The 24,122-nt window shown below is 52.5% G+C and overlaps 8 protein-coding genes across 8 annotated transcripts; 6 read left to right on the top strand and 2 right to left on the bottom strand.

Annotated features, from left to right (window-relative positions):
* Positions 1 to 399: 399 nt before the first annotated feature.
* CC77DRAFT_950453 (FAD/NAD(P)-binding domain-containing protein) lies at positions 400 to 3,332 on the top strand (the record flags this gene model as incomplete). Its single annotated transcript, XM_018535321.1, has 2 exons — positions 400 to 624; positions 675 to 3,332. 2 exons carry the CDS (start codon positions 400 to 402, stop codon positions 3,330 to 3,332), a joined length of 2,883 nt encoding a protein of 960 aa, XP_018379130.1.
* A 4,998-nt stretch (positions 3,333 to 8,330) lies between these two features.
* CC77DRAFT_602165 (hypothetical protein) lies at positions 8,331 to 9,410 on the bottom strand. The gene has a single exon (XM_018532426.1). It carries the CDS (start codon positions 9,211 to 9,213, stop codon positions 8,440 to 8,442), a length of 774 nt encoding a protein of 257 aa, XP_018379129.1. The 5' UTR covers positions 9,214 to 9,410; the 3' UTR covers positions 8,331 to 8,439.
* Positions 9,411 to 9,808: 398 nt separating this feature from the next.
* On the top strand, positions 9,809 to 10,718 carry CC77DRAFT_1026440 (hypothetical protein). The gene has a single exon (XM_018526261.1). It carries the CDS (start codon positions 9,944 to 9,946, stop codon positions 10,361 to 10,363), a length of 420 nt encoding a protein of 139 aa, XP_018379128.1. The 5' UTR covers positions 9,809 to 9,943; the 3' UTR covers positions 10,364 to 10,718.
* Positions 10,719 to 10,936: 218 nt separating this feature from the next.
* On the top strand, positions 10,937 to 12,225 carry CC77DRAFT_1014616 (hypothetical protein; the record flags this gene model as incomplete). The annotated part of the gene is made up of 3 exons (XM_018523906.1): positions 10,937 to 10,972; positions 11,017 to 11,302; positions 11,468 to 12,225. The coding sequence occupies 3 exons, from the start codon at positions 10,937 to 10,939 to the stop codon at positions 12,223 to 12,225; spliced, it is 1,080 nt and encodes a 359-aa protein (XP_018379127.1).
* Positions 12,226 to 12,529: 304 nt separating this feature from the next.
* CC77DRAFT_599773 (hypothetical protein) lies at positions 12,530 to 14,000 on the top strand. Its single transcript, XM_018532424.1, has 3 exons — positions 12,530 to 13,191; positions 13,239 to 13,395; positions 13,454 to 14,000. Exons 1-3 carry the CDS (start codon positions 12,834 to 12,836, stop codon positions 13,770 to 13,772), a joined length of 834 nt encoding a protein of 277 aa, XP_018379126.1. The 5' UTR covers positions 12,530 to 12,833; the 3' UTR covers positions 13,773 to 14,000.
* Positions 14,001 to 14,880: 880 nt separating this feature from the next.
* Positions 14,881 to 16,590, top strand: CC77DRAFT_1026437 (hypothetical protein; the record flags this gene model as incomplete). The annotated part of the gene is made up of 1 exon (XM_018526260.1): positions 14,881 to 16,590. A coding segment is annotated over exon 1 (1,664 nt), but the record flags the coding sequence as incomplete, so codon positions are not given.
* Positions 16,591 to 17,276: 686 nt separating this feature from the next.
* Positions 17,277 to 22,662, top strand: CC77DRAFT_976735 (glycoside hydrolase). Its single transcript, XM_018535951.1, has 5 exons — positions 17,277 to 18,017; positions 18,075 to 18,383; positions 18,430 to 19,298; positions 19,375 to 19,546; positions 19,584 to 22,662. Exons 1-5 carry the CDS (start codon positions 17,584 to 17,586, stop codon positions 22,228 to 22,230), a joined length of 4,431 nt encoding a protein of 1,476 aa, XP_018379124.1. The 5' UTR covers positions 17,277 to 17,583; the 3' UTR covers positions 22,231 to 22,662.
* CC77DRAFT_604979 (hypothetical protein) lies at positions 22,252 to 24,119 on the bottom strand. Its single transcript, XM_018532432.1, has 5 exons — positions 23,720 to 24,119; positions 23,555 to 23,665; positions 22,899 to 23,507; positions 22,532 to 22,848; positions 22,252 to 22,474 (listed from the first exon to the last, which is right to left on the bottom strand). Exons 1-5 carry the CDS (start codon positions 23,876 to 23,878, stop codon positions 22,273 to 22,275), a joined length of 1,398 nt encoding a protein of 465 aa, XP_018379123.1. The 5' UTR covers positions 23,879 to 24,119; the 3' UTR covers positions 22,252 to 22,272.
* Between the last annotated feature and the right edge of the window lie 3 nt (positions 24,120 to 24,122).

Below are 24,122 nucleotides of genomic sequence, written 5' to 3'. Positions count from 1 at the left end.
GTACAGTGGTGCAAACGCCAGTTGACCGTTTTGACACCCGTAGCGCGACCGATGGACCATGTTCCTGGACCACCATGGTCCAGAATCCAGGTTGACATCGCCGCGAGGCTGCATCGTGAGCTTGTTTGATGGGCGCTAGGTCGGAGATGGCCTCCATCCTTGGAAGTGGCAGATTGAGGGCTCTTGACCCGCAATGGCACAGCATACATATAGAGAGACATCTTGCGGCGACTTGTTCGGTACAAGCTCTCTCGCTTTCATTCATTCAATCTTTTTCTTTGCTCGTTCTACGAACGTTGCTTTCTAGTCATTCTTTACAGCCTTGACGGCTTCACACTCTTTTGTTGGCAGCGCCACAGCATTCTTTCCTCCACTTCAGTCATCACTCCTACAGCCAAAATGGCACGCACATTCCTTCTTTCCACAGCCCTTCTGGCACTTGGCGTCTCGGCGCAAACTTCCTCCAAATTCACAGACGAGAAGACTGGCATCACCTTCAGCGGTCTTCACCACTCTTCGGGCTACAGGCTAGGCTATGCCCTTCCGGAGAAAGCTACTACCGACTTCATCGTCCAGGTTCAAGCTCCGATCACCAACGATGGTGGTTGGGCTGGATTCAGCTTGGTATGTTAGGAGCAAGCGATGTTATAGACAATGTAAACTAACACACTCAGGGACAATCCATGACTGGCAACTTGCTGGTTGTTGCTTGGCCTCACGAGGGCGAAGTCATCGCCTCCTTCAGAGAAGCAACTGGATACACGAACCCAGCTGTCAAGACTGGTGACTTCACCATGTCCCCAATCCCCGACGGAACCTTCGTCAACGACACCGCCTTTTCATACACCTTCCTGTGCTCAAACTGCATCAGCGAGGACCCAAAGACCGGTCTCGTCATCTACGAGGACCCTAGCGTAAACATCATGGGCTGGGCTTACTCTAACAAGGCGCTTGCCGACTCTACCGATGCTGGTGCGGCTCTCAACTACCACGACGCTGGTTTCGGAGCTTTCGGACTTCCCATGAGCAACGCTAGCAGCCCCGACTTCGAGAAGTGGGCTGCTATGGCGGTGGCTAGCACCCCTAGCGGGGGCAACTCTACCACACCCGGAGGCAACTCGACCGCGCCAGCAGCCCCAGTTGCTGGAAACACAACAGCCACCGTCGCTAACTCTACGTACGACTACATCGTCGCCGGAGGTGGTGCTGCTGGTATCATCGCAGCTGAGAGGCTTGCAGAGAGCGGTGCGTCCGTCCTCTTGGTCGAACGTGGTGGCCCATCATACGCTTTCACTGGTAAGACTGAGGTCATGCCATGGAACGACACTGTTTCGATGTACGATGTTCCAGGCTACGGTTACTACCTCAGCGATGTCGGCAGCCCCGCTTACTGCGCCGACACCGCCGACATGTCTGGCTGCCTCCTAGGTGGTAGCACTGCCATCAACGCTATGATGTACGTCAAGCCTCAAGAGCGTGATTTCGACGACAAGTGGCCTGCTGGCTGGAAGTGGGCTGATGTCGCTGAGGCGGCTGATCGTCTGTACGAACGCAACCCTGGACAAACTTACGGCTCAGAAGACGGTATCCGCTACGACAACGGTGCCTACGATGTCTTATCGCAGTTCTTCGCTGGCCAGGGATGGACCGAGACCGACTTTGTAAAGAACCCCAACGCCAAGGTCGACGTCTACGGCCACCCTACCTGGAACATCGCCAACGGTCTTCGCTCCGGTGTGGTCAGGACTTACCTTCCCCTTGCCCAAAAGCTCAACAACTTCGAGCTGATGATGAACACCAACGTCGTTCGCGTTGTTCGTGAGGGATCGGCTGTCTCTGGTATCGAGGTTGAGACTGCAGACGGCAAGCGCGTTATCTACAACGTCAAGTCCGGAGGCAGTGTCATCCTGGCTGCCGGATCCATGTCTACTCCCCGTATCCTCTTTAACTCTGGTATTGGTCCCGCCGACCAGCTTCAGACTGTTGCCAGCGGCAGCAGCGGTGTCACACTTCCCGATGAGGCTGACTGGATCGACCTCCCCGTCGGTGCTGAGATCAAGGACCACCCTATCTTCACTGTCAAGTTCAACACCAGCACTCCCCTCTCCGGAACGGACGAGAAGGCTCTCACCAGCCCCAACCAAACCACCATTGACCTGTTCGCTAAGGGCTCTGGTGAGCTCGCACAGTCCGGTCAACGTCTTAACTGGTGGTCATCTGTCAACACCACTGACGGCAGCGAGATTTTCTTCCAGGGTACTTGCAACTCGCCTGCCGACAACACCATCCAGATGAAGGTTTACATCACCCACGGTCTGCAGTCTGTCGGTAGCCTTGGTATCACAGCTGATGGCGCCACCACCTTCATCACCGACCCCCACATGACCTCTGACGTCGACACTGAGGCCGTCACGATGATGATGGACCGTTTGATTGCCATGACACAAGGTGGCAACTCCACCCTCTCTTTGATTGCTCCTGCCGGTGTTTCCAACGTTACTGGCGCGGACCTTATCAAGTCTTTCAAGACCGGAAGCCACTACGTCGGTACCGCTAAGATGGGAACCGAGGGTGATGCTGGTGTTGTTGTTGACACTGACACCAAGGTCTATGGTACTGACAACCTGTTCGTCGTCGATGCTTCCATTCACCCCGATCTCCCTACTGGTAACACCCAGGCGATCGTCATGGTTGCTGCTGAGGCCGCTGCTGCCCGTATCCTTGCTCTTGGTGACAGCCCCGCCAGTGGCACTGCTCCCACTGCTTCCACTACCCCTGAGGCCACACCAGAGGCAGCTAGCTCCAGTGTACCAGCTGCGACTCCCGTAGTCCCTGCTGCTTCTTCTGCAGCACCTATCGGTACCGGCTCGCCTGCGGCCCCATCTGCTGCGCCTGTAGAATCTGCGGCACCCATCGAGTCAGCAGCGCCTGCTGAGTCTGCCTCTCCCGTTGCGTCTTCCCCTGCCGGATCATCGACCCCTTCGGCACCAGCCGAGTCTGCCCCTGCTACGACCCCATCTCCCGCTGAGCCTGCCCAGCCTGCCCAGCCTAGCACCGCCGGTGCCTACGAGCGCTGCGGCGGCATTGGCTTCACTGGCCCTACTACATGCGCCAGCGGCTGGAAGTGCGTGGTCCAGAACGACTACTACTCCCAGTGCCTTCAATCAACTGACTCCAACCGCGGCCGCTCTGAGCCTGTATCCCGCCGCCATGACACCTTGACCAGGCGCGCTATGGTTGGCCACAAGCCAGTCAGCCCCGTCGTTGTCCACGAGCACATTCACTCCCGAAAGCTCGGAAGGGCTAGCTTCTTGGACTCTTACCAGTCCTAGAGCATGACAGAAGGAAAATTCCTCGAGTTATGAGTGAGAAGGAAAAGTTTCTTGTATATATACTTTCTTCGATTCGTTTGGCTGCGCCTTTGTATAGTTTATCAAATATTCATGACTACGTTCACTGCTGTCTCTATGTGCTGTGTTTGTTCCTGCGTTCCTTTCGCCTTCATTTGTCTGATGTCTTGGTAATAGGAGACGAGTAAGTAAAAAATCTCTGTGAAGGGATTGATATGAATGTCGTATCTAGTCTTGAGAAGCATGACATGCTCGTCTTTGGGAGTGGACCTCCACGATACAGCAGTTGGCGTTCGGAATTGGATGAAAAAGCTGCACAAGTGGCAGGGAGTTGTTCGACGTCTGGAAGTGTGAGGGGGAGCTCACTAACATGAAAGTCTTCATAAATGACGATAGTACATTGAGATGGGTATAGTGCCATGATCTAAATAAAGCAAACTCGTGCTGTGAGAATGGCCAAAAGTGAAATAGGAAGAATTAAAAAGTATGTGTCGAAGAAGAGAATTAAGCATGCGCTTCATGAGCCGTCGTACGCTGCCGCAGACCTTCATCATCGCCGGACAAAAGAAGGACTAGTCTTGGTCCATGGTGAGTTTCTGGGCCGTCTTGGTACTCTCAGAGATTGCTTCGTTGTTGAGCTCAGCGAGCTGCTTCAAAGACTCTTGCATGGCTGCTATCTGCTAGCGGCGGATTAGCTAACTGTATCTCATGTGCAACTAGTAAAAGCAAAAAAACCACATACAGGGTTGGGTTCAACTTACAGTTCCGACCACGTCTTTGTGGTCGCCCGTTCCATTTACTTTGGAGGGCTGGGCACCAGGCCACGCATCTTCAGCCGAGTCTTCATCTTCCTCAGCCAAGCTGTTGATATTGCGTCTCTCGCCAACGGTGGCCGCGACACAAGCGATACGGTCACCAGCTGCTAGCATGGCCTCGAGGCGGTCGATCTTGTCGAGGAGAAAAGCGTTCTCCTTTTCTAGGGGCTCTACGCGGGCTAGATGCTTGCGCACGACCTCGCCTTTCATGGTTTCGATACGGTCTTCTGCGTCTTCGGCAGCCCTGATGGCTTTGTTCCGCTCTTGTTCAAGTACGCGAAGTTTTTCTTCGTACACTGCCACATCCGATGCGGAGGTGTCGGCAATCTTTGGACTTTGGCTCTGTTGCGACGCGGCTTGATGTAAGCTTTGCTGTTCAGCTGCCTCTCGTCTTGCAGTCTCGAGCTCGCTAATGTGATTGAGACGTTCCGCCTCCAATTCGGCAGTGAGGGCATCGTACTTCTCACGCAGTTGCTGCAAGGCGTCGTTGGTACTAGCTTCCATACCGGCCATGAGCTCACTGATAGCTTCCTCATGTGCCTGGTCCATGGATGCTTTCTGCTCTGTGAGATCAGAGTGCCGTTTCTGTACGTCTCCAAGCTGCTGCCTTAGAGCCGCCATATCGTTCGAATGGCCTGTCTTGAACTCCTCCTTCAGTAGCTCGATAGCATCACTTTGTTCTTGATCTGTCTTGGCAGCTCTTTCCTGCAACGCATTGTACTCGGATTGTAGCTTTGAGAATGCTCGTTCGTGGTCCTGCGTAAGCGACTCCTTGAGCTTTGCTACGGCTTCCTGATGCTCCTTGTCGGCGGCAGCCTTTTCGGCGAGAAGCATCTCGTACCTTTGAGCTATTTCATCAGCTCCAGTTGGACTACCTTGATTTCTCGTTGACTGTCCTTTCTTGAGTTCATCAATTTCAGCGTGCAGTTCTTTTTTAAGAGTAGCAAGCTCATTAAGTGCGGATTGCTTTCCTGAAAGTGCCGCTGACTTCTCTTGTTCTAAACGATCTGCATCGCTTTGCATAATCTCTAGTAGGCTGGCATACTTCTGTTCGATCTCGGCTTGTTGCGTTTCGAGTGCCTTGGTGTGCGTTTCTTGGGCCATCAGCTGCTCTGTGAGCGAATCTGCGTGGCTCTTTTCAAGGTCTGAAAGTCGCTTGGAGAGGTCGTCCCGTTGACTCTGCAAATTCTCAATCTCAGCCTTGTGGCTTCCTTCACTGCTGCTCATGTCTCCAGTGACAGCATCGTACTTGAGCTGCAAAGCGTTCAAAGCTTCAGATGTGCTCTTCATATCCTCCTCTACTCGATCATACTTGGCTTGGAGCTCGCCCAACAGTTGCTTCGATGTGCTGTCTGCTTCTTCCTTCAGCTGCACGACAATGCGGCTATGTTCGTCGTCTGCAGAAGACTTCTCTTCCAATAGCGCGTCGTACTTGGATTGAAGTTCGCCTAAAATCGATTTGGTCTTGCTCTCCGACTCCGCCTTCAAGGCTTCTATCGTCTGAGAGTGGGTTGCTTCAGTCGCAGTCTTCTCCTCTAGCAGTGTATCGTACTTTGTTTGAAGCTCGTCGAGGTGTTGTTTCAATGTGGTCTTTGATTCTTCCTTCAAAGCTTCCATGGCGTGTTTGTGCGCTTCCTCAGCTGCAGTCTTCTCGTCTAGTAAAGCGTCGTACTTGGACTGAAGCTCGTCGACCGTCTGCTTGGAAGTAGTATCGGCACTCTGCTTCAAGAATTCGATGGTATTGTGGTATTCCTCTTCAGTGGCTTTCTTCTCCTCTAGCAAAGCATCGTATTTCGATTGGAGCTCACTGGTTAGTTGCCTCGACTGACTTTCAGAGTCTTGCTTCAAGGACTCCATGGCTTGTTCGTGTGCTTGCTCGGCTGTGCTCTTCTCGATTAGTAGAGCGTCGTACTTGGATTGGAGCTCTTCGATCGTTCGCCTGGATGAGGCATCGGCATCCTGCTTTAGAGATTTGAGGGCGTTGAGGTGTTCCTCTTCAGTAGCTTTCTTCTCTGCCAGTAAAGCATCATATTTGGACTCCAGCTCACTGAGTAGCTGCTTTGTCTGGCTCTCAGAATCCTGTTTCAAGGCTTCAATTGCGCGACTGTGTGCATCTTCAGCCGAAGTCTTGTCTTCCAACAAAGAGTCATGACGAGCTTGCAGATCAGCAATGATTGACTGAGACATGGCATGTGCCTCCATGGTGGCCGATTTCTCCTCTTCTAATCGGTCTAGTTTAGACTGAAGACCTTCGACAGCAGCAACTTCCTGAGTAAGGTTGTCAACGCGAGCTTGAAGATCAGCAACAAGTGACTGGGAAGTGCCATGAGCTTCTGCGAGAGTAGCCTTCTCTTCTTCGACATCCTTGAGTTTGGCAAGAGCATCGTCGCGATTTTGCGTTGCACGGGCGGAGTTCTCCTTGGCATCCGTCAGGTCTTTCTTCAGAGCTTCCAGTTCCGTGGACCGCTCGGCAAGTACACCCTCGTGCTCTCTTAAAGTATCGTTCTTTTCAGCGACGAGTGAATCGTAGTCGGCTTGCAGGGTATTGAGTCGCTTTGTGGCGTCTCCTTCCAGATCCGCTCTCAGAGACTCGATTTCACGCTCGTAGTCCTCGCCGATGACGCGGAGATCTTGTTTGTGTTTATCATGCATGGTATCAAGCTCTGCTTTTTGGGCTTCCATCTTCTTGTTTGCCTCATTCAGCTCAGCTTGAACCTTGGCCATGTCGGAAGCGTGTTGAGACTCTTGCTGCTGCGAGGCTTTCTCAAGTGTTTCGATAGTGCTGCGCAAACTAGCGGTCTCTTCCCTAAGCTGCTCGAGTTCGGCAGCATCAGTGGTAAGCTGATCGTTAATGGCATCCAGTTGTCGGACAAGCTCGTCACACTCATCAGTCTTGACCTTGATTGCAGCTTCGTGTGACTCCTTCAGATCCTGAATTTGCTTGTGGAGCTCTTCAGCTACTTTGGCACCATCGGTCGAGCCTTGTTGAAGCGCCACAATCTGCTCCTGAAGACCGTCAATGGACTTGAGATGGCCGGAAAGCTCATCCTCTCTCGCGCGTAGCTCACTCTCTGAGCTTTTCTGGAGCTCCTCGATTTTGGCTTGCATCTGTTCTGCGTGCGCATTGCGTTCTTTCTCTAGGTCCGCAGAGACTTGGTCGGCCCGCTCTTGCAGTTTGGCAATATCGTCCTGTAGTTCTTTCTGGGTCTGGAGGTGGGACGCAATGGTGTCTTCCTTGATGCGTAGTTCATCCGTGTGCTTCTGGTGTATCGATTCGATCTCGGATTGGAGTTGCTCAACCGCTGCCGAAGACTCTGTTGACTTTGATTCGAGGGATCGCTGCGCTTCTTGCAGGGCGTTGTTGTGTATTTCCTCCCGAGAAGCAACCTGTTCCACGTACTCGCCGACAGTCTTGGTCAGCTCGGTGATCTTAGCATCGCGCGCACGGAGATTGTCCGACTGGCTCTGCTCGAGCTCTGTGAATTTTGTCTCGAGATTTTCCAATGTCTTCTTGGCGATATCCAGCTCTTGGGAGAGGCTGTCGCGCTCTTGTCGGAGTGTGGTGACCTCTTGGGTGAGCTCCTCGATTTGTGTGGCTTGCTCGACAAGCCTCTTCTTCTCCTCGTCCCATTGACGTCCCTGTTGTTCCAGCTCGGCATTCAGATCGTCGAGGACCTGCTGCAGCTCGCTGGCCTTGGCAGCTTCGGTAGCTTCTCTCTCCTGCGCAGCCTTCTTCTCCTCCTCGAGCTGTTGGCTCTGCTCTTCCAGCTGCTTGGTCTCTCTCGCAAACTTCTTTTCCATGTCCTCGACGAGGATTGTGTGGGCGCGTTGCTCTGATGGCGAGGCATCTGAGCCGCCTGAGATGGCCTTGTCCTTTTCGACAATGGCGGCCTGGGCATCGGCCAGCTGTTTGCGCAGCTTGTCCTTTTCGGAATGGAGGTTGTCGACTTCACGGGTGAGGTCTTCGCATTGCTCCTGCAGCTTGTCGCGTAGGTTGGTCTCCTTGAAGAAGTCCTGCATGATCTGAGCGCTCCGCCTTTTCATCTCCACATCCATTTCGGCACGTCCCGTCGGCGCAGTATCCGGTCGCGGCGGCTCTTCGCCGAGTTTCGCCAGCGATGCCCTGATGGGCTCGAGAGCGCTCCTGCGGTTTCCGGCTTCATTGTCAGACGCGGCCTTGTCTTTGAGGGGCGCAATGCGGCGCGGGGATACGATAACGGGGCTCTCACTGCGGACAAATTAGCTCATGGCAATTCAGATGCTCGTGGCCCCACTCACGCTCCCTCTGCTGTATCCTCGGTCTCCGGTGCTGGGGGTGGAGGGGCAGAGACGGACAGCTTCTTCGCGTGTCCCGACGGCACCTTTGGTGTTGCGCCTGCAGCTCTCGCTCCTGCCGCTAGTCGGGTAGGGGTCGGGCGTGTCGATGAAGCCAGAGAAGCACGCGGGGTTGCGCGGGTCGTGGCTGCCTCTGCGGATGGGCGTGTTGTCGCGGGACGCTTGGCTGCACTCGTGGGCGTGGTGGTCGAGGAGGCAAGGGATTGGCGCGACGTTGGCTTAGCCGGCGATGGTCGCGAGGCAGTGGATGATGTGACGGGCGTCCGGCGCACTGCTGGTGTTCTCTTCTTCTCGTCCCCCGACGTCACAGAAGACAGGTCTGGCTCGGCATCGGATGCGGTCTTGGAAGACGAGATGGTTCTGCGGGCTGTAGTGCCTGCCGCTGGACGCGTAGGCGGCTTGTTCAAGCTGGATCCAACTGTGCTTGTGCGTGATGTCGCTGTGGTGGGGGCTTTTGACGCGCTCGTGGGCGTTCGCGCCGTGCTTGCTGATGCGGCAGTAGGTCGACGGGCACTCGCAGCAGTGCCGCTGGTTGCAGTCGAGCGACGGGGTGGAGCACCCTCTTTCGAGGCTGGAGAAGGCGCATTGGCAGCCATCATGCGGCGGATGGAGCTCGTGGGTGTTGAGGGGGCGGGCAGTTTCTTGGGCAGCGGACTCCCGACTGGCAGGCTTTCCGAAGAAGCTCTGTCGCGAGCCGGGGGAGTCGTGGCCATTCGGCGCTGCGATTCAGGGGCCTATGCTGATCAATGCACTCCAAATTACGCACTACCGCAGGTGGGGTGTGCGACGATTAACGGCCTGGTAGTTGTAATATAGATGGGAGCAGTAGCAGCTGTCGCGTTATAGTCGCGACATGCTCCTGCGCTGGACTGGCAAAAGCATGTGGGGATGGCAAAAGCAGGGTCTAATAGCTTCCACACCGACCTACACAGCCAGCACCACACACCAACCACCGCCCTTCATCACACACCTGACCACTGAAGAGAGCACACGTCGAACTTGTCACCCTGCATGATCAATATCAACCTCCGGAATCAACGTGGGCCGAACCTGATGGAACCAATGCACCCCATCTTCAGGCTCCATCGTAGTGGCTTGCAGCTCCCCCACTACGCATCCTATAGCCAGGAACATCTTAAGGCATCAACACGCGACGCACCCCATCCATGCTTCAAGCCCGCATTTACGTCATTGGCTACCTAGGACGCGTAGATAGAACTGCCTTTGTCTCAACATTACTCACTACATAGCTTAGTGACTGACAATCTAGATACGACCAAGAAGAGCGAGCACACTTAGCTCTGCCTGTTGCCTGGCTGGCTTCGCGCCGGTCATTAAAGTTGTGCTTTAATGCTAGATACGAGACCACCGTGAACACACAAAGATATAAGCCTATTCTCCTTAGGCTGTGTAATGCTCACTCTCAATCCAGTTCGTACAATCATGGTCTACATTCCTAACCTTCACTACGACAAGCAGCGTCTTCTCGCTCTCCTTACCGCCGACCTTACATCAGCTCAACTGAACAGAATTCAGGAACTGTTCGGCATCGGCGTTACTTTGCGCTCTCCATACCCTGCGGAAGAGCTTTTCATCAAGGACAAGCGTGAGTGGTCGCATCTTTCTCATGCGGACTCAATGCGAGCATATCCCGAACAAGACCCCTTGCTCGTCACCGACTCCCATACGCCGCACGATGGGGGAATCTGGTACATTGAGGGCTTCGCCACTGCAGACGATGTTGCAAATAGGCTAGCTGAAAGCCTAAACACTCTTTACAAGATACGCATGGATATCTGTGATGTTGTCATGCAGTTCGCCAGCTACAGTGTTGCCAATACACACATCTCAAACGACTTGTAGCATGTCAATGTGCATATCCCAATCCCTGACGACTTTGAGCAGAAAACACTTTTTTGTTCAGGCGCCAACCATATCAGAGAGCGGTACAACGATCCTACGTGGGTTATAGCTACGCCTGATGAGCCGGAAGATAGCAGGACACTGGAAGCTGTAGGCAGCATTATACCACGACCAGAAATTGTGTATCGGGTGAAGAAAGACATCGCAAGACAAGCGGGCTTGGAGAGCAAATGGATGGTGGCGAGCGACGCACCAAATGAATGCGAACTGCCTAATAAAACCAATTTGACCTTCCCGCCAGGCAGTAAAGTCGTGCAGTCCGAATACGATCCAGATGTTGCGATCCCAGTGTACAAGAGACCCATTGGAAGTCTGTAGCTACTTTCGTTCGACAAAGTTTCCTTGATATTCCACTTAGTGTGGGGCTTGCCGACCTGCGGTATTGTGACTAACTAACAATGTACTAGACGGCCAGGGTACCCACTATTTATAAAGTGATCCTCGCCCAACGCGTACCGCAAGTTGGCTACAACATCAACATCACCTTCATTAGTCTCAGACACATCAGCAGAAATGGCCGCCTTTCGCTTCCTCGACCTTCCCCGCGAAGTCCGCGACAAAATCTACGGGATTTTGCTATGTACTTTCCACAGCCTGATACTGTCACGGACGATATGAACACCCTAGAGCACTTCAGCCCGAGCATTTTACGCGTCAACAAGCAAGTGTACTCCGAAGGCTACAACGTCATGATCAAGGTTAACCGCTTTGTGCTCGTGACTTGCAATGGCGGTCTGTATTTTTCGCATATGCTCATGCAGAACGACGTACCTTTTCTAGCCGTCGACCATGGATTTGGAGCCTCCTCCAGTGATCCTGCGACCAGGGATTTCCGGGGTCATGCCATACATGTCACCATAGGGAACAGCAAGTATGATTGTCAGTGAGATCTACCACCTTCAGAGTCCCTGTGGCCATGCAACATTATCATGCTTTTTCGAGACCTTGAACTCCTATGCCAAGCTATCATGCGAGGAGATGATCTCCTGGAGGACCATATGGACGTTGTGCTGATAAGCATTGAGCTTGGACTGGCCGCTATAGTTCCACCGTATCAAACAGAGGCCCCAACGACATACTTCTCCTCCACTAAAGTACAAAAGGAGCTACTGGAACCCTTCCGCCGAACAATCAGTGACGTACCAAACGTCGACATTAGTGGCATAGTCGACGAATCCCTGGTTCGATCAGCCCTAAAGGACCTCGCACGAGACAAATTTGACGACCTCGACGACTTGATCGAGTCATGGAGAGCGCGCGTGGCACAAGGTACAAAATTGTGCGAGCGAGGAAACCGTAATGGTTCAGCGCATTGGTTCAAAGTTATTAAGGAAATTATGAAAGCGGTCGATGGGCCCATGTGGACCCGCGTCGTTGAAAAGGGCGGCTCTCCGTTCGTAGGAAAGGTCGCAGAGCTTCACTACACTGCCAACCTCCACATCGTGGCTTATTTCCTCCTGTGGCTCGAAGAAGGAAATCGCAATGCCATACCTAGCATCCAATATGCATACGAGAACGTGAAACGTGGTATGGAGGCAGAATACTGGGGAATTGAGCACTCATGGAAACCATCCCCGGCACAACATTTGCACAGCATATTTTATTATGCAAAGTTCAGTAGGTTATCGGGAGTGCTGACCCTGATTCCGGTCGCAGTCGACACGATCGATCAACTGGTTGAATTATGCCCGAGCGACCCCGAAATTCTGGACGAAAAACGGAAGATTGAAGCATGGAAGCGGAGTGCAGGTCCCGTCGACGAGAGTGCCTTCAACGCTACGATGAACGGGCTTGAACTATAACACGTTCAAGCGCGTGCACTACTTCGTCAAGACAGATGACTCTAGCCGTAATTTGAAATACGTTCTACACATCGGTGTAAATGTGGAAAAAGAACTAACGGCTTTGAGAGTAGAAACAAGAGGCGCTCGTTATTGATGTCATTCGCGGCCTATTGCCTCTTCTCTGCCTAGCGTCACGTTGCCTAGTCCGCGGAACGTAATGCTTCGCACCGCTTGTCAACGCTTGATCTGCCGTCTTTCCTACCGTCCACCAATTAGCGCATCCCAAGCTCTCGGGTTCAATCGGACATAATTCTACAACCCGTGTCTGGCCTGGACGTCGCAGCAAATGTGGAGATGGATGCGGAGAAATCTGGGGTTAAGTCGCCAGAGACCGGCAACATGCCTCGGTTCGGTCGAGAGATGACGACGACCAGATGTGGATGCCTGAGCCGTGTGCCGTTTCACGCCTCTACGAAGGCTATCTTGGTACTGCATTATAGCCATCATGCCGCCTTCTGTGAAGACACGATTACGCGCTCCTGTTCCTCCTCCAGAACCCCCTTCGACTATCTATCGTCGCACCCGCAACTCCACCATCATCGACCTTGAAAGCGCCACCTCTAACCATGTCTGATACTGTCAAGATTGATCACGAAATGACCGAGCACAATGGCATGCCAATCGCAGGCAACGGTTCGCCATTGAGCCGTCAGGTCACTGTAGCTCTGTCTCCCGAACAGTATGAGCGCCTCTTTTTCCAGCCATCTGCTCCACGCCGTGGAGATCTCGCGAAACGGTTCGCCAACCCAACATTGCTCGGTCTCATTGGCTTTTTGGTTCCATATACTTCAACCATCTTGATTCTCTGCGGCTTCCAAGGAGCAGTTGCTCCACAAAGCTTGGTCGGTCTCAGCGCCGACTACTATTTCTTCGGTGCCTTAGCCATGAATGTCGCTGGCATCGCTGAGTTTATTCTCGGCAACAGTATGTGAATCGTATTCTGCTGCTTATCTGATGCTAATCTGTATCAGCGTTTCCTATGGCAGTTTTTCTCATATACGGAAGTCATTGGGGTAGTCTGGCGTACCAGCAGGATCCCATACATCAAACCACTTCTGCATTCGGAGAATTGGGAGGCGCGAATGGTGCAGCCTATAACGCATCCCAGGGCTTCCACAACGTCTCAATGTAAGCGAGGCCATCCAGTCCATATGCGCATGATGTCCGATATCTAATCGTCATGCAGGGTACTCGCTAGCTTTGTCTTCTTGATAGGAACGCTTCGTGTCAACCTCTTCTTTACCGCCACATTCTTTGGTCTCGTCATGCTCTTCGCTTTTATCGCCGCCGCCGATTTTTCCGTCGCATCAGCCACAACAGAAGCCGATGTTGAACACATCAACACGTTGCTGAAATGCGCAGGAGGTTTTGGCTTTCTGGGCTTAATATCTGGCTGGTACCTTGCAATTCTTACCGCTTGCGAAGCCGTGGGAATTCCATGCCCACTTCCTGTGTTCGACTTGAGCAGCAAAGTCTTCCCAAATAATAAGCCCCAGGAAGGCTAAAGCAGCTAAGCACCGGTCGCAATGCTTTCAACCGTTGGTATCCATGCGGGAACGAGCTGTGCCGCTGTTAGCTACCCGCTGTTACGCTACTTAGGCGTTGTGGTTACAATAAAACAGTCGCTTAAAGTCAACCGAGGCACTACGGGTGATGCAATATGACATGCGCATCGTGTTTTGTTGGACCCGGTGGCTGAATATCGCCTATTCTCACGGGTCGATCGTGGAGCAACACCATGCAGATCTGGGGCTCGTACACGCGGGGTAGCTTGGTCAATTATTATTACGTTCTCATGTAAAGGTAGAGTAGAGCATGGCCGGGTTCTATTCCGGCTTAATTCAGTACCTTGGCAACATGATGATTCTTGGAAATGGTACGGCAGGGAAGCCATAAAGGGTCGGGAATCTCAAAAAGTTGTACCTATATCGTCTAGCAACAGAAGTTCACCCGTCGTAGCCATGGTGCATTCAGCCTCATCCATCCTTCTGTTCGGTGCTGCGTTATTGTCGACCACCTACGCGATAGGTCCTGACTGCGTTAATGGTCCGCTGAAAGACAATAAGATTTGCGATGTCAATGCTCCACCAACCGAGAGGGCAGCCGCTCTCGTCGCAGCTATGGAGACGGCGGAGAAGCTCGATAACTTGATGAGGTAGACGCTCACTGCGAGTCTCGAAGAATACCAAGCTAATAGAGGCAGCAAATCCAAGGGCGCTGCTCGACTCGGTCTTCCAGCTTACAACTGGTGGGGAGAAGCATTGCACGGTGTAGCTGGGGCTCCGGGTATCAACTTCACCAAACCCTTCACAAATGCCACCTCTTTCCCCATGCCATTGCTCATGTCGGCTGCCTTTGACGATGACCTTATTCATCAGGTCGCCAATATCATCGGAAATGAAGCACGTGCGTTCGGCAACGGTGGTGTGGCTCCTGTGGACTTTTGGACTCCCGACATCAACCCATTCCGCGATCCTCGTTGGGGCCGTGGTTCAGAAACACCCGGAGAAGACATACTGAGAATCAAGGGCTATACAAAGAGCCTACTGGCAGGACTAGAAGGTGACCAGGCACAACGAAAGATCATTGCGACATGCAAGCACTACGTTGGCTACGATATGGAGGCCTGGGGCGGCACCGATCGCCACCACTTCGACGCCAAGATCTCGATGCAAGATCTAGCAGAATACTATATGCCTCCGTTCCAGCAATGTGCACGGGACTCAAAAGTCGGATCATTCATGTGTTCTTACAATGCTGTCAACGGCGTCCCCACATGTGCCGATACATACGTTCTCCAGACCATTTTGCGCGACCACTGGAATTGGACGGAGAGCAACAACTACATCACCAGCGACTGCGAGGCCGTCGCCGATATCTCTGAGAACCACAACTACACCAAAACGCTTGCTGAGGGCACTGCAGTGGCATTCAACGCTGGCATGGATAACAGCTGCGAGTACTCAGGATCTTCCGATATTCCTGGAGCTTGGAGTCAAGGACTCATGAATATCTCCACTGTAGACAGAGCTCTTACGCGTCAATATGAAGGGCTCGTCCGCGCCGGGTACTTTGATGGTGCTGGAGCTGTATACGCAGACCTAGGCATCAACGATGTCAACACGCCGGAAGCACAGCGACTCTCTTTGCAGGTTGCATCCGAAGGCCTGGTTATGCTCAAGAACGATGATACGCTTCCACTCCCGCTTTCCAATGGAACCAATGTCGCTATGATCGGGTTCTGGGCTAACGACTCTTCGAAGCTGTCTGGTATCTACAGCGGCCCTGCTCCTTACCTGCGTACGCCAGTATGGGCTGGTACGCAGCTTGGCCTGAAAATGTCCATTGCCACAGGTCCTGTCTTGCAAAACTCCAGCGCTCGGGATAACTGGACGACGAATGCGCTCAACGCAGCGCAAGGCTCCGATTACATCATCTACTTCGGTGGGCTAGATACTTCAGCAGCGGCAGAGGGCTTCGACCGTACGAGCATCAGCTGGCCCAGCGCACAAGTCGAACTCATCACCAAGTTGGCTAAGATCGGCAAGCCTCTTGTCGTCGTTGTGCTGGGAGACATGGTCGACAACTCGCCCCTCCTGTCCATGGAAGGTGTCAACTCAGTAATCTGGGCCAACTGGCCGGGTCAAGACGGTGGTTCAGCAGTCATGCAAGTCATCTCTGGTGCGCATGCAGTCGCGGGCCGTCTACCAATCACGCAATATCCTGCGAGCTACACGGAACTCTCCATGTTGGACATGAACCTGCGCCCAGACGCCGACAGCCCCGGTCGAACCTACCGCTGGTACAACGAGTCCGTACAGCCGTTTGGCTTTGGCTTGCACTACACCACTTTTGCAGCGAACTTCAGCAGTAGCCAAGGCCTTACCTACAACATCCAGGAACTGATGAGTAACTGCACGCAAAAATACTCAGATCTATGCGACGTTCCTCCACTAGAAGTTACGGTTACAAACAAGGGTAACCGAACCTCTGACTTCGTCGCTCTAACGTTCATCAAGGGTGAAGCTGGGCCGAAGCCCTACCCACTCAAGACTCTGGTTTCTTACGCACGAATGAGAGACATCTCTGGTGGTCAGACGAAGATGGCGTCACTCGCCCTCACGCTCGGAACGTTGGCGCGAGTCGACCAGATGGGTAACACAGTTGTGTATCCGGGAGAGTATACGTTGCTGCTTGATGAGCCCACGCAGGCAGAGATCAAACTGACGATTACGGGTGAGGAGACAGTGCTGGACAAGTGGCCGCAGCCGCCATCGGCTAGTTAAATCACTCTGGGCAGCTCTCGATAGCAGAAGCTTATACGACAGCCTTTCTTTCGTGATCATCATGTAGCTCTTGATCGCTCTTTGTGAGCCTGAGATGGAATGAACGATTTCGATTGAAACGAATGAATATGTCTGTTATTACAATTACACCTCTAGGACAGTAATCCTGCGGATGTGGACATGTAAAAGTAAGGGCTTAACAAGGGACTTTGTGTAAGGAAGCTTTGCAGATCGTACAAGTGCCACTGAAACCTCACAACAGCCCTATTTCGAAAGCACGTCAAGCATTATCTACTTTCCAGTCTTCGTGCCCACTGATGCGTCATATCCACTCGTCGAAGAGCCCTGTTCAGGACTTGTATCATGCCGCGCTCTTCTCCAGCGTCGACTTCTTCAATTTAGCAATGCGACGGGGAAATAAGTTGTTGCAGTCAAGGGCTACGTGATGGCTACCAGACCCAGTAGCAGCTGTAGCTGGTGTCGCTACAAGCGCATGAACGACGTGTATTCGAGGGGAGGCGACGTCCCAACGGTTTCACTCTTGGATGCGTCTGCATGCTTGCTCAATTCGATATCGTCCGCTTGCGCAGGAAGTGTTCTCGCGGCCTGTTTTGATATAACGCCGAGGCTAGTGGATCGCGCTGGTACAAGTGCGGACAAGGCTGGCGGCGCGGAGTTCAGCGGGGTATGGCTTCCGTCCCCGGCTCAGGACGCCCAGAGCTTCTTCACGGGCAAACGCCCGACCTTCTCCTCACCCAAGCCCGAAGTACAATCCCACCATCCCTGGACATCTCGTATGTCTGTCGATCGCTACTTCGTATTTTAGCGCTATATCAGACGATGCAGGCCAAGAGGTGGGACTTGATGCATCGCGACCAATTTCTCCGTCGCCCGGTTCATGGCAAGGGAGCGCTGTTTGCCGTGAGGTCATCGAGCGTGCAGCAAAGTGACCACCGGATATTAAGCTCGTCATGGTACCATGAATATGAGTATGCGCGTTGACTGTTCTCTGCGGTAAAGTCTCGTCACGATGGCTACTACACTTATCCTTTCGGCATGCCTCGCCCTGCAAGCTGCAGCCAGAACGGTCAGATCACCCACACCTCCTATGGGATGGAACTCGTACAACACCTGGAACTGTTTGCCCTCTGAAGATAAGATTAGAACAAGTGCACAAGGACTCATCGACCTCGGACTTGACAAGGCTGGCTACAACTTCGTAACAGTCGACTGTGGCTGGCCCTCTGAAGACCGCGATGCTGAGGGTAAACTCCAATGGAATGAAACCCTCTTTCCATCGGGTGGTAAAGCACTTGGCGACTTCATCCATGGTCTGGGGTTGGATTTCGGTCTTTACTCTGGCGCTGGGTACCTGCAATGTGGATCAGAAGCGCTGCCTGCGAGTCTGGGATTTGAGCAGCTAGATGCTGAAAGCTTTGCTGAGTGGGGAGGAGATAGCTTGAAGTATGATCCAGTAGAACGATTCCAGTTGGAATTGCGCACCTTGCTAACAACGCGAAGGTATGATAACTGCTATTCTACCTCCAATACCACCATGGTCGACTCCAGCTCTGCTGAGTCGCAGTCTCCGGCACGCTTCCAACATATGGCGGCCGAGTTGGAAGCAGTAGATCGTGACATTCACTACTACGTTTGCCAGTGGGGGATCGGTACCGATGTTGGAGACTGGGCTGCTGAAATTGGCAACACATGGCGAATCAGCAACGACATCTACAACGCGTGGCGCAGCATCTGGCGCATCACGAATCAAGTCGTGCCGTACTTTCGGCACACGACTGTTGGTGCGTTTGCAGACATGGACATGTTGATGTGAGTAAAGCTCCGTGCACTCATAGTTTCTCGCTGACAATCCAAGCGTCGGTCTCAATGCTCTATCAGAAGAGGAAGAGCGTTTTCACTTCGGGATGTGGGCAATCAATAAGTCGCCTCTTATCATCGGCGCCGCACTCGACCCAGAGCGCATTAGTCAGAGCTCTTTGGCCATCATGGAAAACAAAGAAGTTATTGCCATCAATCAAGATGCTCTTGCTCAGCAGGCAATGTTGGTCCGTCGCGACACTGAAGAAGAGTGGGATATATGGATGGGGAAGCTCTCGGGATCAAGAATGGTACTAGGAGTCGCGAACTGGAAGAATGACTCCCAAAGCGTAAACTTCGACCTCGCATCACTAGGTATAGCTTCGGTCGATGCGCGCGATGTTTGGGCTGCGAAGGACGCTGGTGCTTTGTCTGGCACTCAGACGGTAGATCTGGCTGGGCATGAACTGCGACTATGGATTCTATCTAACATTGTCGAAGCTGCTCCGCTCCAATCAGGCTCTTATAACTCTGCCACCAACGCTTCGCTCTCTGGACCAGCGCACGTGTTCTCGTGTGCGAGCGGAACATGCCTTCCCACGGGCTCAAAGATAGAGTACATCGATCGTAGCAGTAGCGTCATCTTCTCCAATGTCAGCGCTCCTTCCGCCGGTAAGAACCTCGTAGGGGTCGACTTCGTCAACTATGAATACGCCTTTACTACTGCTTGGGAATGGGGCGACAATACACGAAACATGACGATCGCGGTCAATGGCGCTGAGGCAAAGAGATGGGCCTTCCCACTCTCTGGCGGCGACTGGCAGGAAAGTTTGCGACTTCACATCGAGGTTGATGGGTTCGTTGAAGGCACAGAGAATATGGTTGAGTTCAGAGGCTATGGAGACTCATTTGCACCAGATCTTGTAGGTTTTGAAATTCTGAGCAGCACATAGACTACAATTCGTGGACAATCAGCTTCAATGCAGTCTGTTGGTAGTACCAGTATGCCATTCGCACAATAACACCATGTTTGTCTCACTCGCAACTGCTCTATGGCGTGCCGATCGTATGACTGTGCTTACCCATGCGTCTACAGGGCGAAAGCGTGGGGACCACCCCGCACGCGTCTACCCGATTAGCAACTGCGATCGCGGGTTAAAAGTCGCCGAACCTTCGTCATTCAACTCTTGCAACGCACAACCCTACTCCTAGCTCACAAAAGACAATCATGACGCTAGTCCCGCATACCTCAACTCTGCTAAAGACGGGCTGGACCTTCAAGCAAGGCGATCGCTCTTCTACTCACGCGTATTTACCGGCCCGCGATGTACCGACTGAAATCTACCGTGACCTTCTCAAGAACGAAAAGATCGCAGACCCTTTCAACGATCTCAACGAGCTTGCAGTACAATGGGTTGGCGACGAGACATGGACGTACCGCACCATCTTCGCTGCGCCTTCCGAATACGGGACTGCAAACACAGTCACCAGACTTCGTTTCCAAGGTCTGGATACCTTTGCTTCTGTCTATTTGAATGGGCATAAGGTCCTAGAGTCTGACAACATGTTTGTCGAGCATGAGGTCGACGTCTCAGGCAGACTTGAGTTGGACGAGAATGTCTTGGAAATCGTTTTCGAGTCAGCGCGCAAAAAGGGTCGCGAGCTAGTGGAACAGCACAAAGAGCACCGCTTCATCGTACATCAAACGGAAATCTCAAGAGGGCCTGTTCGCAAAGCGCAGTTCCATTGGGGATGGGACTGGGGTCCTGTCCTCATGGCATGCGGTCCTTGGAAGCCGGTTTCGATTGAGACATGGTCCTGCCAGCTTTCAAGCCCAGGGGTGCAGTATGAGCTGTCGCAAAATTTGAAATCGGCGGAGGTCAAAGTTAAGGTCGGTTGGGAAGGTGTTGTCGCTGCTATAGGTTTCACAATCCTCAAAAAGGACAGTCTCGAAGCTGTGGCAGAACAAAAGATTGACGTCAGCACCGATGATCAGTCGGGCCTCGCAGAAGCTACCATGGCCATCAATGACATTGAGCTGTGGTGGCCGCGAGGCTATGGTCAACAATCTCTCTACACCATCAAGATTCAGGCCTTTGCACCGGACCATCCGTCTCCGATTCATGACATCTCTCAACAGTTTGGCTTTCGCCGCGCCGAACTAATCACAGAGCCAGATTCGTACGGTACGTCGTTTTATTTCCGTATCAACGACATCGATATCTTTTGTGGAGGTTCATGCTGGATACCCGGCGACGCGTTTCTCACGCGCCCCTCCCCAAGGGATTCCCGTGCTTGGGCCAAGCTCTGTGCTGATGGCAACCAAACCATGCTCAGGATCTGGGGAGGTGGCATATACGAAGACGATGAACTATACAATGCCGCTGACGAATATGGTGTATTGATATGGCAGGATTTCATGTTCGCGTGTGCAAACTATCCAGCCTACCCGGAGTACTTGAAGAGTGTGGAACTGGAAGCGACACAAAATGTCAGACGTTTGAGAAACCATCCAAGTGTAGTGATATGGGCGGGCAACAACGAAGATTACCAGATCGTGGAGCGATACGGGCTGCAGTATGACCCTGACGATAAGGATCCAGACTCTTGGCTCAAGACCGACTTTCCAGCACGGTACATCTACGAATATCTTCTCCCAAACGTGGTGAAACAAGAATGTTCAAATGTACTGTATCACCCCAGTTCACCATTCGGAAACGGCAAGTCCACCGTCTTGAGAGTTGACCCTACAATTGGCGATATTCATCAGTGGAACGTTTGGCACGGTACTATGGAGCCCTATCAGCGATTGCCTGATCTGGGCGGACGATTTGTCTCTGAGTTCGGAATGGAGGCATATCCCCACGTATCTACTCTCGAATCATGCATCACCCGTAAAGAAGACCTCTACCCAGGCTCGATGGTGATGGACTTTCACAACAAAGCCATCGGTCATGAGCGACGGCTCATCAGCTACCTCGCTGAGAATTTCCGTATCAGGTACGATTTGGAGAACTTCGCTCATCTCACCCAGGTTATGCAATCAGATGCATTGACGTGGGCTTACAAGTCCTGGCGCCGTCAATGGAATACGCCTGGCGATCGCAAGTGCGGAGGTGTATTGGTATGGCAATTAAACGATTGCTGGCAGACTATGTCCTGGTCTGTTACAGACATTCATGGCGTCCCTAAACCAGCCTTCTACGCTATCAAGCGTACGATGCGCCCTATCACTATCGGTGTGCAGCGCAAGTACCAAAGCTGGACTATGCGACCAGCTGATGAACTGTGGCAGCGCGACACAGGACATATCGACATGCGAAAGTTATGGCAGGATGTCGAACACGATGTCTGGATTGCCAATAGTACCCTGCAAGAGGTTGACGGTGTTGTGACCGTACGCTATATCTCCATCAAGACAGGCGAGGAAATTGGCACGAGGGCTTCTGCTACAGTACAGGTCGCGGCCAACGGAATAACTAACGTCTTGGTTGACCATGTCGCCCAAATCAACCACGTACAACATCCAAATGAGCCTTTTGATTCATCGAAAGCCGATCCGTTCGTCATCCATGCGACGTTGAGTATCAATGGCGAGTATGCTGCCAGCGATATAGCCTGGCCAGAACCCATCAAGTATTTGTCTTTTAGCGATCCAGGTGTGCAGTTGCGCTACTCGGAAGACAAGAAGACTATTTCTGTCTCTGCTGCGAAGCCAGTCAAGGGCTTCGTCTTCGCCGAGAATCCACGTTCGCATCTAAGTGATAACGGGTTCGACCTAGTGCCTGGGGAAACGAGAGATGTCCAGGTGGAAGGTTTCCCAGCAACTGCTTTGACATGGAGATATATTGAAATGTAGCAAGGCATACCTGCTTCTTCGCGTGTTGTCTTAAGTAGTTAGTTACGCTGTACCCCAAATTCCATCCTCAGAGTCGCTTTCTTCATCTTCTGAATCCGCGGGTCTTTCTCCAACTTTCCAGAAAGCTGTCGGCCCAGCAGGACCATGTAAGTCGAAGTCCTTGTCGAACCAAGTTCCCACAACACCGCGTGGACAGCGCAGCCCGCCAACCTGAATACCATCACTGCGCCACCTCTCCTCACCGCTGTCGCAACGTCAGTAATACTCTGTCCAGGTCACAAGCAGTGTACTTTGTACTTACCCTTGGAATACCGAGATGGTCTCCCAGCGCACTTCACCCTCCTGTGTCAACCGAACAGTACCGCGGATACCAGAGTTGGCATTAGGATCCCAGAGAGCATCTACGGACTTGGCTACACCCTTGAAGTGCACAACTGGCAAGGTAGGGTTATCGAAGGGCCCTGGTGCTGTGACGTCTGTGACACGCAGATCCATGACGATATGTCTAATAGCTTCATCGGTATCGAGTGCGCCGCGCGGCTCGTCGGAGGGCACTTTCATCGCATCAGAGCTGAAGTTGTAATTGTACAAGTCATTGTAGTCGAGAAAGCAGACGATCTAGATGTAATTAGAGAAATGGTTGAACTCCTAGTTGGGCGAGAACCTACACGCGCCCAAATGCCTTCTGCTCCGTACGGGTCCTTCATCCTGAGCGGAATGTCTGGTTGCTGTATGATTTCCGTATAGTTCGATACTTCATGGCCTATACGACCATTCGCTACTGGAATAACGCCATCAAGGGGACCGAACCATGGCGGTCGCAGACGATTTGAGACAGCATGAGCACAGAAGCAGGAGTTGTGTCCGATGACTATCATGATGCTTTCGATCATCTCCCAGTCTACTCGCCAGGTTCCATCATTGCGGAAAGGACCCCACTCGTTTTTATCGGTATAGTTCCGTAGGTCGTACACTCGCGATCTGGCTAATGTATTCATCGATAGATCAATCTTTCCGGCGTTGGATGGAGGGAAGCCGAACAGACTGTGTAATCTTGCGCTCAACTGTCGACTTTCTTCGTCCTCGGCTGATTTCCGTTTTGCTGACCTAGTGCGACCAAAGATCGAAGAACGGCACAGAAAGGCGTTATGGTTCTGTTCGATATGTTGAAACAGGTCTGTCACGAATCGTTGGTTGCGAGTGATGCCGTACTCATCCCGCGCCATAGTGGCTATAAGTTCACTGACAGTGGTTGCAACGAATGTAAACTCGTCTTTCTAATGATTCTTAGCAGTTTTCGACGATAACACCAGTGTGGGTATACCTTGAGATCATTGTTGGCTGACTCCAGCACCTTTTGACACCTCACCACTCTCTGCAATGCTCCTACCCATTCCGGCTCGGGATCGGTCGGTCTTCGCCTTCGAGGGTCGTCCTGTCACAACGTCAAAATCCATGACTCGCCACACCAGCAGATAGCCAACCATACAAAATGCTTGAGGTATAGGGTCTTGTAGAGCGGTTTGTTCTTCTTGAGGAACTCATTGAAACCTTTGCTGGTTTGCGCACATGCAGCAAGATCAGCAGGATGTAGTTCCTCCAAGATCCTGATCAGCACGTCGTAACACAGGTCCAACAATTCAGTCATAGCTGCCCTTGCGAGGTATAGACCGTCGGAAGCAGTTGTATATCAAGCTGCTGAGCGGAGACAAATAAGGGTCCAAGTGGTGACGATGTGGGGTTCGGAGATAGAGGCCTAAATCCGAGTGCCTGGCTGGCACGACTTTAACGGTCTTTGGCCCACCGGTACTCTACGCTTCTAACAACTCCTAGATAAATGCATGTACAATAGGAAAGATGTTTGTGTATCGCGTAAGAAGTCGCCGCCCTGG

This window comes from Alternaria alternata, assembly GCF_001642055.1.
Source record: "Alternaria alternata strain SRC1lrK2f unplaced genomic scaffold CC77scaffold_39, whole genome shotgun sequence".
Taxonomy (NCBI): domain Eukaryota; kingdom Fungi; phylum Ascomycota; class Dothideomycetes; order Pleosporales; family Pleosporaceae; genus Alternaria; species Alternaria alternata.
This window is presented reverse-complemented; position numbering and strand designations above follow the sequence as displayed.

Bases quoted from the DNA above. Each gene is read 5' to 3' on its own strand.
- CC77DRAFT_602165 (XM_018532426.1), bottom strand. From the start codon at position 9,213: ATGGCCACGACTCCCCCGGCTCGCGACAGAGCTTCTTCGGAAAGCCTG.
- CC77DRAFT_1026440 (XM_018526261.1), top strand. From the start codon at position 9,944: ATGGTCTACATTCCTAACCTTCACTACGACAAGCAGCGTCTTCTCGCT.
- CC77DRAFT_604979 (XM_018532432.1), bottom strand. From the start codon at position 23,878: ATGACTGAATTGTTGGACCTGTGTTACGACGTGCTGATCAGGATCTTG. The intron at 23,666-23,719 runs GTATGGTTGGCT...ACGTTGTGACAG, and splicing joins CCCTATACCTCAAGCATTTT to GACGACCCTCGAAGGCGAAG. The intron at 22,849-22,898 runs GTAGGTTCTCGC...AATTACATCTAG, and splicing joins CAGAAGGCATTTGGGCGCGT to ATCGTCTGCTTTCTCGACTA.
- CC77DRAFT_976735 (XM_018535951.1), top strand. From the start codon at position 17,584: ATGGCTACTACACTTATCCTTTCGGCATGCCTCGCCCTGCAAGCTGCA. The intron at 18,384-18,429 runs GTGAGTAAAGCT...TGACAATCCAAG, and splicing joins GCAGACATGGACATGTTGAT to CGTCGGTCTCAATGCTCTAT. The intron at 19,547-19,583 runs GTCATTCAACTC...CCCTACTCCTAG, and splicing joins TTAAAAGTCGCCGAACCTTC to CTCACAAAAGACAATCATGA.
- CC77DRAFT_599773 (XM_018532424.1), top strand. From the start codon at position 12,834: ATGTCTGATACTGTCAAGATTGATCACGAAATGACCGAGCACAATGGC. The intron at 13,192-13,238 runs GTATGTGAATCG...AATCTGTATCAG, and splicing joins TGAGTTTATTCTCGGCAACA to CGTTTCCTATGGCAGTTTTT. The intron at 13,396-13,453 runs GTAAGCGAGGCC...ATCGTCATGCAG, and splicing joins GGCTTCCACAACGTCTCAAT to GGTACTCGCTAGCTTTGTCT.